The sequence below is a fragment of the Manacus vitellinus genome, unplaced genomic scaffold, assembly GCF_001715985.3.
Source record: "Manacus vitellinus isolate BGI_N305 unplaced genomic scaffold, ASM171598v3 scaffold_47_pilon, whole genome shotgun sequence".
NCBI lineage: Eukaryota > Metazoa > Chordata > Aves > Passeriformes > Pipridae > Manacus > Manacus vitellinus.
This window is the reverse complement of record NW_021940585.1, coordinates 856,672-874,683: the sequence shown is the minus strand read 5'-3', so window position 1 is coordinate 874,683 and position 18,012 is coordinate 856,672. Positions and strand designations below refer to the sequence as shown.

Below are 18,012 nucleotides of genomic sequence, written 5' to 3'. Positions count from 1 at the left end.
TATCCTGGTCCAAGTTTAGCACAGTTCATATCTGCTGTCACTCATTCCTTGGTGCTGACACATATCAAGGAGCAGAACTAAATCTTGACTAACCCAGTGTTGGGTCTGGACACAGGATGGTTTTTAGTTGCATCTGTCGCTGGTCTTCATGAATCTCTAGAGTTGTTCTGGGACAATGCTCAGGTCCAAGGCTGCAGAGTTATTCCACGATGGTGACCAGGTCCAAGGCTGCCTAGTGATTTAACAACTGTGATAGCAGTGTAAGTGCCCCCTCCACAGCCCATCCTGCTGGCTTTCCTCTTCCCCCGACACAGGGGCTGTGTGAATACAGGGTAGGGATAGGCTTCTGGATTCACACTTCACTCTTTCCTTTTGGAATCCTCCCAATTGCATCATGATTACTGGAAAAAAAGAACACTGTTGGGTCAGCTTTGCTCTGCTGGCTCCTCAGGAGTCTGGGATAAGGTGATTTGTCTGTTTTCCTTTCTAAAGACCTTTTCTAACCTCGTTCTCTATAAGGCCCTGAAGGCATTTTCATCTCAGTGCTGCAGTGAGCCAGTGCTGGTGTAAGCCTGAAACAGTATCTGCTGGAACACATCTGCATCACCTTAATTCTCTCAGCTGGCTTGCTTTGGGTTAAGCTGGTGCTAAAAGTTCTTTTTTTTCCTCCTCTGGATATGGATTTGTTTTTCCCCTTGAAGTCTTTTGCATAATTCGGAAGTTTGATTTCTACTTCCTGTGTGTTGCTTTTATGGCAGTTAAGCACAAGACAGAAAGAACTGGCTTTGGTTGATTATCCCAAGAGGGAGTTTGTGTTCATGGGAAAAGACAAGCAGCTTATGTTTTGAAGTTGTGCTGAAATCAGCACAACTTCAGTGAGAACTTCTTCAGACTATTTCCCCCGCCCCAGAATATTTGAAGTACCTGCTCAGAAGTGTAGGCAGTTAAGAGCAGATCTGGAGGAGAGGGACCTGTGTAAAATGTGAAGATTCAAGAAGGTACAGAACCTTTGCATTCCTTCCTGGTGATATGCCCTTCTTTTGACATGGTGTATTTTAAAGCAGAAGACTGAAAATGTAACTTAAAAGATTGCTTATATTTAACTTTTTTTAATAATCTTGCAGGGGGGAGCCTAAAACGTGGTATGGAGCCCCAGGGTACGCAGCTGAGCAGCTGGAGGATGTAATGAAGAAGCTTGCTCCAGAGCTATTTGAGTCCCAGCCAGATCTCTTGCACCAACTTGTCACCATAATGAACCCGAACACTTTGATGGCCCACGGGGTGCCTGTATGTGTCGGACTCCTGTGCTACTCCCCAAACCCAACCCTCTTTGATTGGAACTCTACTTAAAGCTGATGATTGAAGCCACTTTTGTTACAGAGATGGTGTGGTGGTTTCCATGTGTGCTGCATCTTCCTTATCCAGTGTAATGTGCCAGTGCCAACAGATGGGCAGTGGAATCATTGCCTTTGGAAATGACTGGCAGACTCTTCTCTGGAGATCCATCTTGGATATTTCTGTTTCTGTGTCTCAGCTGGAAGGTTTAGGCTCAACCTTTGGAACAATGGCAGGAGCTCTTGTATGTCTGTTCAATCAGACACCATTTTTTTTTTTTTTTTTTTGCATAGAGTTTCTGTCAAGGGCCCAAACCCCATTCTTCCTTTTTTGGTCATCCACATCCTCTTATTTTTCCTGGATAAGTCCTTAGGTATTTAAAAAACATTTTTTTTCATCAGTTTCCATCTTATTCCATACTAGATTATTCATGGGAATTATGTCCCTTTACAATTTAATTGGCTTTTGATGAGCTGACCTTGGGACTTAAAAGGAAAATCTGGAAAAAGCAGCAAAATTTTTGATGTCTCCTATGCTTCAGTAGCCTCCAAAATGGAAAGATGCAGGAAGACCTAACTGCTTGCATGCTGACTTGTATAGCCCCAGCAGTGTTAGGTTTACAGCAGTATGAACTTTAAGGTTCCCAATTTCTCTTCCCCTTCAGCTGCACGTTGGAGAGAGCTGGATCTGTGCTAACCCCAACCCTGAGGCAGTGGGGTGCACCAGGCCCAGGAAGCCGACTTAGAACTGTTCAGAGTGGGGGTGTGGCTGAATGGAACCCTTTGCTTTCCGGGGTTTTACATGGCCTGTTACCAAATGCCAGTTGTGATTCTTGAGCTTACGGGTTAAAACGCTTCAGAGTCCTCACAGAAGTTACTGGGAGTTGGAAATCCATGTTCTCCTTGCAGCTCTGTTTAGGAGTGACCTAACACTGGTCTGTCTGTCCTCCCAGGTGTACCGGACCAACCAGTGTGCTGGGGAGTTTGTGATCACCTTTCCCAGAGCTTATCACAGCGGCTTCAACCAGGGCTTCAACTTTGCTGAAGCTGTGAACTTCTGCACCGTCGACTGGGTACGTTCCAAACCAGTTTTTTCCCTAAGTGAGCAGTTCCAAACCTGTTCTGAGCTGCTGCACAGCTCTGATTTACTGCTGATGCACAAATCTAGGCCACTGATCAGGAGAAGCCTGTTACTGGCAGTGTGGTGTTTGCTGAAGGGGTTTCTGTCATGCGCTGAACTGTGGGTTTCCTCTGGTTCCAAAGATTTGGTTTGGAATTGTACATCTCAGGGCTGATGGAGCTTTTGCAGCAGGAGGGAAGCACAACCCCGTGCATGCCTGGAGGACAAGATACACCAGTGCTGCTGGAGTCTGCTCCTTTTTGTGTTCCCAAATTCCTTTTCAAATCAAAAGCTGAAATGAAATTTCCCAGTTTATTGCACTGGGAATTTTCTAAGAGGTACTTTCTGCAACTGGAAACCAAAATCAACCTGGATACGTTTTCTGCTTTTAGCTTCTGTGATAAAATCAAGTGATACATGTAACACACATTAAAAACAGTCCTCTTGGGCAAAAAAATAGGAATTGCATCTCATGTGAGCGCATCCTCTTGGATAGCAGAGGTGCTGTAGGTTTTTAGGGAAAAACATTCCAGTGAGAAGGGAGCAGAAAGTTCTCAAGTTGAAACAGAAAGTTTGCAGATCAGTACTTCATTTGCAGTAAGCTTCACTCAGCTCACTGAAGCAGCAGAGATGGGCACACATTGCAGTTATTAGGTCACAGTTAGTGAATAAGTTCTTTGTCTTTAAAATAGGCACAAATGGAGGAGAGTTGCTCCAAAGTTACAAGTAACTTTTCCTTCCCAGCAGATGACTCAAGACACACAGTGTTGTCTGATCTCAGAAAGATCCTTTGAAGCTTCTGATATTTCAAATTGCTCTTCTCCTGATTTCCCCCCCCCCCCCAAAAGGGTCCTGGCTATTTGTAAGTGTAGCCCAACTGAGAAGTTTGTTAGATTTAAAAAACATCACTTAGTAAAGGAAGATGACTTAATATTGCAAGAAAGCTTTCTGCACTACAACTGTACTCATATGGCAGTTGGTTTGGTTTGGTTTTTCCTCTTGTCTTTCCATGAGTTTCATTCTGGACTTGCTCGTAACCTCATTGTTCCCTGAACATCACTATCTGCCTGACCTCAAAATAAAGCTGGGAGTGACCTGCCCAGCTCATGGTGAATTCTGTGCTCTGCCTGCAGCCAGTTAGGGACTTCAGTAGTGCACAGAGACAGCAGTTTCTCCTGCTGCAGCACAGTTTATGTCCCCATAAACAAGCCATGTCAGGGAGAAGAAGGCCCAGCGTGCCCTGCACCTGCCTGGGGTGGGACATTCCTCGAGTGGTGGGAGCAGGGCAGATGCCTGTACTTGTCCTTCTGATGCTTCCCTGGCCTCTGTGTATTTTTATCTTGGGTCTTCCTGAGTCTGCTGTGGTTTGGTGATTTAGTTACCCCTAATTACAGCCTCTCCAGAGAGGACATCCCCCCAGCTACACAGTTCATACCCACAGAGGCCTCTGGCAAGAGCCATGAGCATTCCTGGTGTGCACAACTTAGAATCATAGAATCAGCTGGGTTGGAAGGGACCTCCAAGATCATCAAGTCCAACCTTTGATCCAACACCACTGTGGTTCCCAGCCCATGGCACTGATGCCACATCCAGTCTCTTTTTAAAAATCTCCAGGGACGGAGAATCCACCACAGAATCCACCCTGGGCAGCCCATTCCAATGGCTGAGCACCCTCTCTGGAAAGAAATTCTTTCTAATATCTAACCTAAACCTCCCCTGGCACAACTTGAGACCGAGCGCTCTTGTCTTGCTGAGAGTTGCCTGGGAAAAGAGACCAACCCCCCCTTGGCTCCCCCCTCCTGTCAGGGAGTTGCAGAGAGTGAGGAGGTCTCCCCTGAGCCTCCTCTTCTCCAGGCTGAGCCCCCCCAGCTCCCTCAGCCTCTCCTCACAGCACTTGTGCTCCAGTCCCTTCCCCAACCTCGTTGCTCTTCTCTGGCCCTGCTCCAGCCCCTCCATGTCCTTCCTGAGCTGAGGGCCCAGAACTGGACACAGCACTCCAGGGGTGGCCTCACCAGTGCTGAGTCCAGGGGCAGAATCACTTCCTTGGACCTGTTGGCCACACTGTTCCTGAGCCAGGCCAGGATGCCATTGACCTTCTTGGCCACCTGGGCACACTCTGGCTCCTGTTCAGCTTCCTGTCAATCCAAACTCCCAGCTCCCTCTCTGCCTGGCTGCTCTCCAACCACTCTGGCCCAGCCTGTAGCACTGCAGGGGGTTGTTGTGGCCAAAGTGCTGTCTTGATTTCTCTCGTTTTACACTGTGAAGCATGAACATTGCTGCAAGAAAGATTTGTCTTGGCCTTTCCCTGGGGTAGTTTTTGGTCAGTCGCATGAAGAGTCAGCACCTTAATGTCACTGTCCAGCTGAACCCCCCAATGCCCCGTCTGTCCCACAGCTGCCCCTGGGCCGCCAGTGCGTGGAGCATTACCGGCTGCTGAACCGCTACTGTGTGTTCTCCCACGACGAGATGATCTGTAAAATGGCTTCCAAAGCAGATGTTCTGGACGTTGTGGTGGCATCTACAGTCCAGAAAGACATGGCTATTATGATTGAAGAGGAGAAGAGGTTGCGTGAGAAGGTTGATAAACTGGTGAGTTGTTGGAAATAATAGTTTGGGTTGGAAGGAACCTAAAAACTCATCTCATTCCACCCTCCTGCCATGGAAAAGGACACCTTCCGCTAGACCAGGTTGCTCCAAGTCCTGTCCAACCTGGCCTTGAACACTTCCAGGGATGGGATTTATTATAATGAATGAAGGAACAGTTGAAACAGTGATGTGAGGACATGCTGGTACTTTTAGTGGGGAGTCAGTGGCTTAGAGGTACGTAGTTCCTTCCTGTGTCATGAATTTCAGAGGACCACCTGGGTAAAGAATCATTTATTGTGCACCTTGGTTTAGCACCTGCCCTTTAATATTGTTCAAATGTTGCTTTTAAAGTAATATTTCTCCTTTCAGTAATGTAGTCAGAAAAGCTGTTTTTTCATTACCAAAATTTCTATCTACCTGGGTTTAATATCTTATTTCTAAAAACTTCATTGTTCCTTTGATAAATTTACCTTCTGATGTTTTAGCTTGGAATAGTCACCTCTTTGTAACAGTCACCTCTTTGTTAGGCTTTGAAGTGATATAACACTGTCTTGCAGGGAGTGACCGACTCAGAGAGGGTGACATTTGAGCTGTTCCCTGATGATGAGCGACAGTGTTTGAAGTGTAAAACCACCTGCTTCATGTCAGCAGTTTATTGTCCCTGTAAACCTGGATTGTTGGTGTGCTTGTACCATGTTGAGGACCTCTGCTCCTGTCCTACCTACAAATACAAAGTGGGGTAAGCTTGAGATAGCAAATAATACCATGATCTGAAGTTATTGTTGTCTGTGTAGGTACTGTGGTTTGGTAATCTGCTGCTTGCTTTGCTGTCAGTAGGGCTGTTTTCTGTTTCTGTTTCAGTCCTTTGCAAATCCAGTGCCCCCATAACAACGGGCCTGTTTTGTGCTTGCACACAAAACCTCTTTCTCTTCAGCATTCAGCTCTTCTTGCTCTATAATGGCAAAAATTGCTGGCTAAGTTAGTTTGTATTTTTATTTATAGCAACAAGGTCATTGTCCCTTATATCCAGTCCTTGCCAGGACATATTGTTTTGCTTTTCAGAGCTTTCCTTCCTGTTGTCAGCTTTCCTTTGGTATTTGGTAGATCTTTGTCCTACGTGAATGGAGCTTTCTTTAAGACAATTCCTTAATTGTCCTGCTGAAATCGCTTTTTGAAGTAATTGCAACTTTGAAATTGTCTCAGGAAGAGCAGTGGTGTGGTTGTAGGCCTCAATTTGAATTCTGTGCTGCCTGCAGGTACCGCTACACCCTGGAGGAGCTGTACCCCATGATGAACGCACTGAAGATGCGCGCGGAGTCGTACAACGAGTGGGCTTCCAACGTCAACGAGGCTCTGGAGGCAAAAATTAACAACAAAAAAAGTGAGCGTCTTACCTGTTGTCTGCAGCACATAAAAAGGGCCAAGTTTTCAGTTTTTTAGTAGCAATGTTTTTCTTATGTGACAGCCAAAAGAAGTCATATGTCATTTCATGGTTTAAAGTGAGTGTTTCAGCTGTTACAGTCCCAGAGATGATGCTAAGCTGTCTCTGTGTGACGAGACTGTAAATCACTTTGACACAAAATAAAACTGGAGTAGAAATAGAAACGCACTTAATGTGTTGTGTTTCTAAGCCTTACCGTGGAAATCCATGGCAGAGGGAGACTTCTTAGCTTAATGTCTTTCCCAACAGGTCTCATCAGTTTTAAAGCTTTGATAGAAGAATCAGAAATGAAAAAGTTTCCAGACAACGACCTGCTGCGACACCTCCGGCTGGTGACGCAGGACGCGGACAAATGTGCCTCGGTGGCCCAGCAGCTGCTGAACGGCAAGAGACAAACCAGGTAAGTGTCACTGTGTGTCTGCAGCACAATCGAGGCACCAGAGATGGATTTCAGTGGCCAGTGATGGACTCCAGTGCTCTGCAAGACTTAAAAATTGGAGGAATCTCTCAGTGTCCTCAAGAGAGCCGTCTTTGACAGGGAGATTCACCTTTACTCTGTGTATAACTTAAACATTCTGAGCTTTCAAATCTCCTCTTGCTCCATGTGTGACAGTTGGGCAGTAAATTTATTCCAGTGTTCCCTGAAAGGAAAAAATGGTGCGGTACAAAGTCACAGCCAACAAGATACAGTCCACTTGTCTTTGTGCCACGGGGGCTGTAAATCTGTCATTGCAGGTGTCATTGTATTCATTACTCTCTGTCTTGTGGAAAAATGAAGTGCCCTAACTCCCTGAGCTGCTGCTAGTGGGAATGTTGTATGAAAACTCTGAAAAATACCTGCTCTTTATATTGAATCTTTTAGACAGGTTATTTGCTCAAGAGATTTGAAGGTAGGGCAGTGTATGAGTAACACGTCCTTTGTGAACTGTCTGCCTGGTCCTGCTGGCACTTCCATGTCTGAAATAAGTTGAAAAGAGCCAGAAGAACAGAAGGCCAAGGCCAGATCTCCTCATTACATGAGTCTGGTTGTGCCTGTATTGATATAAGAGCCTTTCTCTCAGGATCCACAAGTTACCATCTTCTACTGCACATTCTCCACCCACACACAGAATCCCAGACTGGTTTGGGGTTAGAAAGGACCTTAAAGATCATCTTGCTCCACCCCCTGCCGTGGACAGGGACACCTTCCACTAGCCCAGGTTGCTCCAAGCCCTGACCAACCCAGCCTTGGACACTTCCAGGGATGGGGCAGCCACAACTTCTCTGGGTAACCTGTGCCAGGGCCCCACCACCCTCACAGGGAAGAATTTCTTCCCAATATCCCATCTAACTGTGCTCTCCTTCAGCTTAAAGCCATTGGTCATGGCACCCACACTCACTATGGGCACATCGAGCCTCAGGGGACAGTGAAAATGTTGTTTTTATGTATGTGGAGGACAGTACTGCTCATGTCCAACAGTCTTAAGTATGGAGTACTCCAGGAAAAATTGAGTCTCATTTGTTCCATCTGGACAACTTTCACCCATTTCTGCTGATTTGAACAACATGGTGTTTGTTGGAGCAGTTGTTTTTTGTGCTGGTGGAACTGCACGTGTGTGGTTCCTGCATGTTACTTGCCTGAGCAGGAGCTGTGTAGCTTGTCACTCCTGTGTTCTTGCAGTACTTCAAAGACTGGCTTGGAAGGACTTCTGGAGTAGAATATTCTGCTGTCACATTTAGATATGATTCTTGTCTTCCTTCCTGGTGATCTCTGTGTAAGCCTTTGTAGCAGGGACTTGATAAAAATTCACCTTTGCTGTCTTGCACACACAAGAGGATGAAGCCCCTCTTCATATGTTGCTTTTATGTGTCATAGCAACATAAAAATATTGCAACTGGGAATGAGGAATTCAGCACTCCCACAGGCTTCGGCCACGCAGGGAACTTCCAACCTGGACATTTGTGGCACCATCATCAAAGACTTGTTCACTCCTGATCTTCTCCTTCATTTGGTGTTGAGCCATCTCTTCCCCTTCTGGCATCCCCCGTCTGGGTTCTGCCATCCCTGGTGTTTGCTCAGGTCTCTCGATGCTGAACTGGGAGCAGCAGCCAGGCCCTTCCCAGCTGCTCTATGCCAGATGGGTCCTTCCTGCTCTGAATGTGTCCCTGACTTTGCTTGGCCTGGGAAGAGCTGGGAGCAATTTTTATCTTCATCTCCTTGACTAGGTCTGTTCTCTTGTCACCATGAGAGGCTCTCAGCCTTCCTCACAGCTGGGCCTGCCAGCCCCTGGGGCATCATCCTGTGCTGCTCTACACAGCGACAAGGCAGCACTTGGACTGAGATTCTCCTTTGCTCTAGTAGAGGCTTTAGCCCTCCTCTCACCATTTCTACTTGGATTTTTTTTTGGCATGTTTCTGGTAGAAGTCCAGTTTCAGGTCTTCATAATTTTTAGGAGTTTTAAAAAACCACGGTACTTGATTATCTTTTTTCTTAAAAGATTGAAGAGGGGAGTGCTCATAACCTGTGAAGGAAGATATAAAGAAGAGAAATATCTGTTTAATTTCTTAGTAAGTGTTACATCAAATACAGATTCATCTGCCTGAAGCTGCAGGATGCTGGGCAGCCTTCATCATGCTGAGTGCCAGGTGTTGGTTGGGAAGGATTGTGGATTCTGCTTAAAATTTGGTTCGTGCTTTTGGCAAACTTTCCATTATGGACTGAGCATTTTTGTCTGATCCCAAATTTGGAAGAGTTGTGCAGGAGACTTGGCTCCCCTGGGAAGATTGTCCCTGTTAGTCATGGCAGTCAGTGACACGGGAGGATCTCCTCCAGTGTAGCCAACACAGTGGTTCCTGGGGAGAAGACCAGGAGAGATGATGATATTGTCTTAGACTAAATCCTGTCACTCTTACCGGTTTGTCTGCATTACCTGAAGAGATGCAAATGGGCTGTACATCCCTATTTCCTCTGCTTCTCTCAGTGCTGGGGGCTTAAACCTCCCCAGATACTGGTTGGAAGAAGTTCTGTGAACATCTAAATTAGGCCAGAGCACAGCATGTTCCTCATTCTCCTGGCACTGAAAGGGGACAGTGTTTCTGACCTGCTGCCATAAAGGGATGTTCTCCCTGTCCATCCCCTTCCCTCTCTAGGCCTCGTGAAACTTGTTCTGCTCCTTAGTCTCCAAGAGTTTAGAGACGTTATGCTTGGAGAACTTTGTGATTAAATAACCCTGGATGGATGTGGGATGGCTTCTGTCTGGCTTTTTCTTAGGCTCATGTATTTTCTGGTTATCAAAAATGTCTTGTGAGAGTCAGTTTTGCCATTTAGATATGTATATGTAAATAAATATTTATGTATTTAAAAACCTGTGCCTTTCCCTAGAAGATACGGTAGAGCTTCCACTGAAAACAGTAGAACAAAGCACACTGTAAGGAAACCTGTGTTGTACCTGAGGCTTTGAATTCATTTTATTGTTCAACTGACCATGGGGTTTTGAACTCCCAATGTGATCCTGTGTATCCTTTAAAAATACCTATTTTTAACCCAGAGTGGTAAATTAAAATTAATTTTATAGTGTTCACATTCCAGTCGTGCTGGCATATCCTGCTGGGCTGTTCTCTTTTGTGTAAATGACACACTGTGGATTCAGTTGGAGCCAGCATTGTAAGGGATCTCTTTCCTTTTCTGTTCAGGGTTCTCAGACCTTGTTAATAGTGGCTTGAGTTTAGAGAGGTTTTTAATATTGACCAGTTTGTTAACACTTCTAAGCCACTCATTTGATACAAAGCTTTTAGATAAAAATAAAAGTGCTGATTTCAGTGTAGAGAGGATTTTTCAGAAGTGCCTACACGACCTGTCAATATAAAACCCATTCAGAATTGGGATTTGTTCTCTTTTGGTGTGGGCATGGGCAGAGCTGACTACAATAGCTATTGCAACATAACTGAATAGTTTGTCCACAGTTGCTTTGTGTTCTGGAAAAAAGCCTAATTTTATTCCATAATAACCAGTGCCCTTCCCAGGCTGAGTAGTTGTTCCAGAATCCCATTTAATATGAGTGTTTCAACAATAGCTCGTTCTGCTGTGGCAGACTGAGGTTTCTCATGTATGTGAGCCCTGGGCTGCTTGGGTGCTTGTGAATATTCTGTTATTCCTCAGTAAGGCCTGACTGACAAGAAATCACGAGCGGATGTTAGGGAATCCAAAAAATCTAGGATGTTTGGGGTTGGAAGGAAGTTTAAAGCTCATCTTGTTCCACCCCCTGCTATGGGCAGGGGCACCTTCTGTAGACCAGGTTGCTCCAAGCCCCGTCCAACCTGGGCTCGAAGTTCAGCTATTTTATTTCTATTTTTTTCCAGTGGTAACCAGGAAAGCTGAACCGTGTCATTGCAGGTACCGCTCCGGAGGAGGGAAGTGTCAGAACCAGCTGACAGTGAACGAGCTGCGGCTGTTCGTGAGGCAGCTCTATGCCCTGCCCTGTGTCCTCAGCCAGACACCCCTGCTCAAGGTAACTGGAAATCCTGGAGAACGGGAGCGTTTGCAGGGATGGATTTGCCCTGCAGCCATCTCCTGTCTCACTGTTTGCTCCAAGAACCTGTGCACTGGCAGGCCGGAGTGACTTGTGCACAGGGGATTCAGGAAGGGAGCTCTGACCTGCTGGAGTTCACAGGCAGCAGATTTTTATACTACACAGGCAGATCAAAGTGTTAGTGTTGTATAAGGAGTGCAGGAGAAGCAGCAGGATGACCTGGGCAACTACAGGTTAAAAGTTTGAGGTCAGTTAACTGGTCTGCTCTTGAGAGAAACCAGGTTAATGTGAGAACATTCAAACCCTGCAGTACTCTGGGGGAGCTCTCTCTTATCACCTTCATTCTTTGTTAGTCTGGAATCAGCTTTCTTATAATCTTGTAATTAGATCCCTCCTCATGTTCTCTACCCACATTCCAGGAAACCCCACAGATAACTCTAGCCAAACCCAGCCCAGGCTGCCCAAATCTTTGCTCTAGTAGAGAACATGCTGCTGTCAGGGAGTCAGGTCACTGTGTCCCCCACACAGCTGGTGCTGTTTCTGTGCTCCCCAGATGATCAGCCCTCAGAGGAGCTGAAAGTAATTCAAAATTTCACTTCAGAATTTGCCAAAATGTTGCATATCACACCAAGGGGCAATTAAAAAAAAGGAAAATAAAGTCTGGGCAGCTGCAATTCCTGTCTTAAAGGAGAGAACTTTGCATATTTGTGACACCTGGAACCAGGAGATGCTGTGTCCAGCTCCAGAACTGTCCCTCAAGTGTCCATACAGCATTGAGAGATCAGACAGTGTTGTGTAACTGAATGGGAGTAGACCAGTTCAACTCAACTTTGGTCACTGCCTCAGAAGCTTTATCAGCCCTGCAGTGTGTGGATCAGATTTGATACAATCCTATTTACAGTTTTTTGTTTATAGCACTGGAGCTGTGAAGTTTTCTTGCTGGTTGAAAAGCAGAAGTTTGGAAATTCCAGACATGCAAACAGTTCCTCTCCATCTGGCATTCTTGAACAGGGAAATAGCAAACACATATGGTCAGGGTGTTCCTTTATATCATCCTCAACAAGCCTCAATTATATGGAGTCATGTAAATCATGCTGTTAATGTAAATGACCAGCAGTAACTGGAGATAGGTTCCCAATTTAATCTGTCTCTTATAAAGGCTTTATTCCATGCTGGGGGAGGCTGCCCACCCCGGGAAACAGTCTTGCTGGCAAGATGCCAAGGTGTCAGCTGTGAGGGAAGAACTTCCTGCAGGAACAGCATTTCAGGCAGTACTGGGAGCACTGGGCAGGATGCTCCATGCAGAATAATCCCAGCTTCGGCAGTGGGATTGCTCTGAGTGACTGTGCCTTAACCTGGGAAAAGTGCAAACAGCCCCAGAGGTACCTTTTAGGGTGATTAGCTGCAGAGTGTATGGAGAGAGAAAGAGTAGCAATGCATGAGATTAAAATGCCTGTGACTCGTTGGCACTGTGGGGTGCAGCTCAAAAACCTTAACAGTGCAGCAGAAATGAATCCCAGAGCATCCCAGTGTTCTTCAAAGCCTTCATAATCCTCACTTTTCTGTTCCTCAGCTGCCATTCTGAACCATTCCAGAACAAAGCCAGACAGCAGCACTTGTGGCACACTCAGTTTCCCTTTAGATTGTTCTTCCCAACCCTCTTTCTGACACCTGTCTCAGCTCACAGGAGTTGGGGGTGGAATTCCCTTGTTCTGGGATACTCAAGCTTGCGGCCACATTATGTATGAGGAGGTGCTGGTACGTACACTGTCTGTTGAAGACACAGTTGAAGTGTTCCAGACATTGGGATAATTTGCCCATGCACTGTGTGCGTGGCAGTGGGGTGTTTGCCAGGAGCCTGCACTCCATGGTTAACCTTGCGCTTCCATGGTTAAGTGACTTGGCAGTGGATTTTTCTGTGATTTATTGTCACACCTGTGTATTTCAGGACCTTCTTGACCGTGTGGAAGCTTTCCAACAGCAAAGCCAAAAACTCCTTTCTGAGGAGATGCCCAGTGCTGCGGAGCTGCAGGAGCTGCTGGACGTCAGCTTCGACTTTGACGTCGACCTGCCCCAGCTGGCCGAGCTGCGGACGCGCCTGGAGCAGGCCCGCTGGCTCGAGGATGTGCACTTGGCTTCCTCAGACCAGAACTCCCTCACTCTGGACGACATGAGGCGTCTCATAGACTCGGGGGTGGGGCTCGCGCCCTACCCGGCGGTGGAGAAGGCAATGGCCAAGCTGCAGGAGCTCCTCACTGTGTCTGAGCACTGGGATGACAAAGCCAGGAACCTGATAAAGGCCAGGTAGAGCTGAACCTCAGTGTTGCATTTTGGAATTCCATGAGCTGTTCCAGATGGAAGTGCCATGACTCCTGAAGAGGCTCCCCTTTGTTCATCCTTCACAGCAGGAAGGCAAAGCTTGTTCCAGCCAGAAGGGACAGGGCTGGAGGAGAGTGAGGCATGGAGTCATTTTTGGTTGCAGGGCTGGGGAAGGAGAGCCAGGCATGGAGTCATTTTTGGTTGCAGGGCTGGAGAAGGAGAGCCAGGCATGGAGTCATTTTTGGTTGCAGGGCTGGAGAAGGAGAGCCAGGCATGGAGTCATTTTTGGTTGCAGGGCTGGRGAAGGAGAGCCAGGCATGGAGTCATTTTTGGTTGCAGGGCTGGAGAAGGAGAGTGAGGCATGGAGTCATTTTTGGTTGCAGGGCTGGGGAAGGAGAGCCAGGCATGGAGTCATTTTTGGTTGCCTTGCCGTGTTTGCAGTGCTCCACCATCATTATGCAAATTCTCCTTTTACCACAAGAAAGAGGTTTAAGATGCTTCTTCCTTCTTTTTCACCTTCTTCTCCCACCCAGTGTCAGGCTGGAGGATGTGAGTCCAGATGGAGCTTAGATATGTACCACCAATGGGTAAAATTTATAGTCCATGTAGGACTATTTCTAACTAACAAGGAGAAGACTTTTCCATATTATTTGGTGCAGGGGAGAAGGAAATAGGCCAAATACATCCTTACTAAGAAAAATTTTCTTGCTTTTTGTTTTGACCTCCTGATTTCTAAAGAAAAATGGGGGTGCTGCAAACTTGTGTGCCAGGTTTTTCCCTTCAAGATTCTCGACTTTCCCTTTCTCCTTTCTCCTTTCTCCTTTCTCCTTTCTCCTTTCTCCTTTCTCCTTTCTCCTTTCTCCTTTCTCCTTTCTCCTTTCTCCTTTCTCCTTTCTCTTCTTTCTTTTTTTTCCAATTTTGCCCCAACCTCACACTCAGAAAAGCATGGGAGTATCTCTTACCCACTACTAACCACAGTGTTTTAAAATAACTTAATAGAACACAGAGCTGACTAAACTTGGGTTTAACCTCCAATGTTGAACTGTGTTGTGTTTGTACCTTTCTAAAACCACAAAATCAAACTGGGAAGTAGAGAAAAGCCAAATTTCAGCGGTTTAACCCTCTAAAGCAGAATCTTTCAGCTGCTGCTGGTTGGGGTTTTGGTGAGTGTTTGAGGATCCAGGGTTCTGTCATTGAAAAGTTAATGAAAGGTGAATCTTCCTTGAGTGAGAATGTTTCTAGTAGGAGCCTGGAGCGAGCCAACATTTCTAAAACTCCCCTGCATTCCCGATGCCCAGGCTGTGCTGGGTGCAGCCCAGGGCTGGACATAACACCATTATTTGGCATGACCCTCTGATTTTAATGGCCCTGGTGAGTAGAAGAGCCCCCTCTGTAATGCAGCATCTCACATCTGAGCTGTTGTGCTCCCCAGACCCCGGCAGTCCCTGAGCAGCCTGGCAGCAGCAGTGAAGGAGCTGGAGGAGATCCCAGCCTACCTCCCCAACGGAGCGGCGCTGAAGGACGCGGTGCAGAAGGCCAAGGACTGGATACAGGAGGTGGAGGCTCTGCAGGTACATCAACTGTGCTCGTGGCTGCTGGGCAGGGACAGTGACCCTGCCCAGGTCACCAGAGCCACCCTCTGCACCCTGGCTGTGCTCTGGGGCTCCAGACCCCGGGTGTGCTCTGTGTTTGCTGTGTCTGTGCTGTCTGTTCCCTTGGCCATGGTGCAGTTACACTCACTGCCCTGATTTTTGCTTGGTTCTGCACTTGATCTGTGCTCCTTCACCTTTGCAGCTAACTGCAATCAAATCTGTAAAGGAGCTGTTAGCAAAAATCTCAACTTAAAAAGATGCTGTATTATGGAACTTTACCTTAAGGTCAGTTTTGCTCAGTAACAATTCCCTGCTAATCACACTTTTGTACCACACTGAGGTACAGTCTGGTGATACAGAAGTGGTTTCCTGGCTCAGCCTTGCGAGTGCTTGAGCCAGAGGTCAGTTGAGACTTTCCAGATCAGGCCAGGGTGGCACTGGGATAGCCCAGATTTCACATTTTAATATAAGTTGCCAAATATTTTTTTATATTTTTATTTGTCCTCGTGTTTTTTCCATAAAGTGAACTCTGATCTGACTTAGGAGTATTTTCAAGCCTCTTTAGCCTAAACTGAGCTTTCTATAAAAACTTCTTTTGAGCTTTTATTTAAAAAGTAATTGTCCTGGGCTTAAATATTTTGAAGGAATAAAGTTCATATTATACTAACTTTTGTTTGAGGGCTTTCTTGAAAGGTCTTAAGTGAATTACTCATGACATTTGAAAATTTCTTGGTCTGGACACTGAAATTTTGCCTCCTGGATATGGAAAAATGTGTCTGTCTGTGCCAAGAATTTTTGCTTCAGTTCTGTGAGGGTTTTAGTAAATGCCTGTGGTCGCTGTGACGTATGTTCTTGGTATCAGGAGGTTGGTAGCTTGGATGTTGCTGCTAGAGGTGTTGGGGTTGCTTTGGGGGAGTAGTTTTCCAGTCCCACATCACTACCCATTCCAGAAATTACCTCTGGAATTAAATCTTGGCGCCACTTCACTTCTGGGTGTGTTGGACCTGCATGGCCCGAGGCATGGGCTGCCAAGGGAATGGCACATGGGATACTGGAGGTGGTTCTTGGCCTGGCATGGACTGGGTTGGACTTGACTTCTGGTGCTGTTGCTCCCTACAGTTACCTGACAGGAGGCCGGAGCCGGGGGGGGGGGTCAGGCTCTTCTCCCAGGTAACAGTTACAGGACAAGAGGAAATGGCCTCAAGTTGCACCAGGGGAGGTTCAGGTTGGATATTTGGAAAATTTCTTCCCTTGCAAGGGTGGTCAAGCCCTGGCACAGGCTGCCCAGGGTTAGTGGAGTCACAGAGAGATTTAAAAGGTGTGTGGACGTGACACCTGGGGACGTGGGTTAGTGGTGGCCTTGGCAGTGCTGAGTTAATGGCTGGACTTGATAATCTTGGAGGTCCTTTCCAACGTTAATGATTGTGATTCTATGATTTCAGAATATTTCCATTTTCTGCTGTGAATGCAGAGCATGAGATTGTGTGGTTGCTTATATTGCTGGCAGTCTCTGGGGTTTTTTTGTGGGTTTTTTTGTCATTTGGGAAGTGTGTTCTTCCTTCCACCCCCCAGTGTGGTGTTAGTTTTGTTTGTGTAGTCTGACTGACACACACAAGCAGCACAAATGTTGGATTAACAGCTGTGGAGGTGACTGAGGTGTTTGAGCAGTAAATTCATTTTTACGAGCTCTGCCTTCAGTTCACTGAGTGGCTGCTGGGACTCAGGGCAGTGCTCAGTCCTGTGTACATGGAGGATTTCCTAATTTACAACCCTGCAGGTTGGGGGACGTGTGCCTGTGCTGGACACGCTGGCCGAGCTTGTCACGAGAGGTCGCTCCATCCCAGTGCACCTGGATTACCTGCCGAGGCTGGAGGCCCTGGTGTCCGAAGTGCAGGCATGGAAGGAATGTGCAGCCAACACGTTCCTGTGCGAGAACTCCCCGTATTCCCTTCTGGAGGTAAGAGATCCCAGCTCTGGAGATCAGCCCTGACAGTCACAGCACAGGTACACAGAGCTACAGTGTGACCTCAGGAAGGAGCAGGAAATATTAAGTATATTTGCAGAATTGCTTTAGGAGTATATGAATTATTTTAATATAATTTTCATTAGCGACCAATACTTTTAATGATAGTTTTAAAATTTTGATATGCTTAAGATTTAGGTATGCTTTCTCTATTCTTCTTAATCAGTAGCTAACAAGAGCAGGCAGTGCCAGTGTCTGACATCTTCCATATTAGTATGGGAATATTGACAGATCTGTGGCTCTGGATTTACTCCAGTGTGTCAGGCCGAGCTGCAGGTGTGCAGTTCATACCTGCTCCATCCTCCTCAGGCTCGGTGTCAGGCTGTAGCTGCATTCTCTGCCCCTCTGCATTTGGAGGGGGTGGTGTCACACCTGCAGTCCTTGAGCAATCCACACTCTGCCCTACACCGAGCCCCTCTGACTCCCCCAGTCCTCCTCTCCCATCAGGACAGATGGGAATGCAGGGCAGTCCCTGGAATCTGGTTTTTTCCAGGGTTTGCAGTTTCAGTCCCACGAAGGCTGTTTAGCATCTCGGGTGTCTCTGTGTACCAGCAGTTTGGGTGAAATGCAGGGTGTTTGGGTCTGGCCATTTTATAAAACTGAAGTTTCAACCTTCCAGCTGTCCCCACCTTCCAGATAACCTCATCCTAGTCCCTCAGATCTTGGATGGAATAAGCGCAGGAACTTCAGTTCTCACCAGTCGCCTGTGGCTGCGTTAGGGCAGGGCGGTGCGTTAGGAACCCTGGAGTTGTGACACTGCTGTTCTGTCCCTCAGGTGTTGTGTCCCTGGTGTGACATCGGAATGCTCAGTCTGAAGAGGAAGCAGAAGAAGCTGAAGGAGCCAGTGCCGAGTGGCAAGAAGAAAAGCACTAAGCTGGAAACGCTGAGTGACCTGGAGCGGGCGCTCTCTGAGAGCAAGGACACGGCGTCCGCGGTACGTGTCACAGATATTTCCAAAATGGAGCTTCCTCTGAGTTCCTTGAATCCTTGTTTCTGTTCGTCCCCCGTGCAGAAGTGTGGCTTTCACCCTATTCCTCCTCCTGTGCTGCTCTGCAGGACTTTTGGGACTGCACTTTTCTGTGCTTGCTT

At 46.9% G+C, this 18,012-nt stretch overlaps 1 protein-coding gene across 1 annotated transcript in view; it reads left to right on the top strand.

The window, feature by feature from the left end:
• Positions 1-18,012, top strand: part of KDM5B (lysine demethylase 5B) — a 40,971-nt gene that overhangs the window by 14,854 nt on the left and 8,105 nt on the right. Inside the window, exons 9-19 of the mRNA XM_025895883.2 lie at positions 1,125-1,287; positions 2,288-2,407; positions 4,849-5,043; positions 5,598-5,779; positions 6,297-6,421; positions 6,731-6,881; positions 10,854-10,968; positions 12,938-13,293; positions 14,741-14,879; positions 16,678-16,857; positions 17,699-17,857. Of these exons, the coding sequence (XP_025751668.1) occupies positions 1,125-1,287; positions 2,288-2,407; positions 4,849-5,043; positions 5,598-5,779; positions 6,297-6,421; positions 6,731-6,881; positions 10,854-10,968; positions 12,938-13,293; positions 14,741-14,879; positions 16,678-16,857; positions 17,699-17,857 (1,885 nt within the window). The remainder of the gene's footprint in view (positions 1-1,124; positions 1,288-2,287; positions 2,408-4,848; positions 5,044-5,597; positions 5,780-6,296; positions 6,422-6,730; positions 6,882-10,853; positions 10,969-12,937; positions 13,294-14,740; positions 14,880-16,677; positions 16,858-17,698; positions 17,858-18,012) is intronic.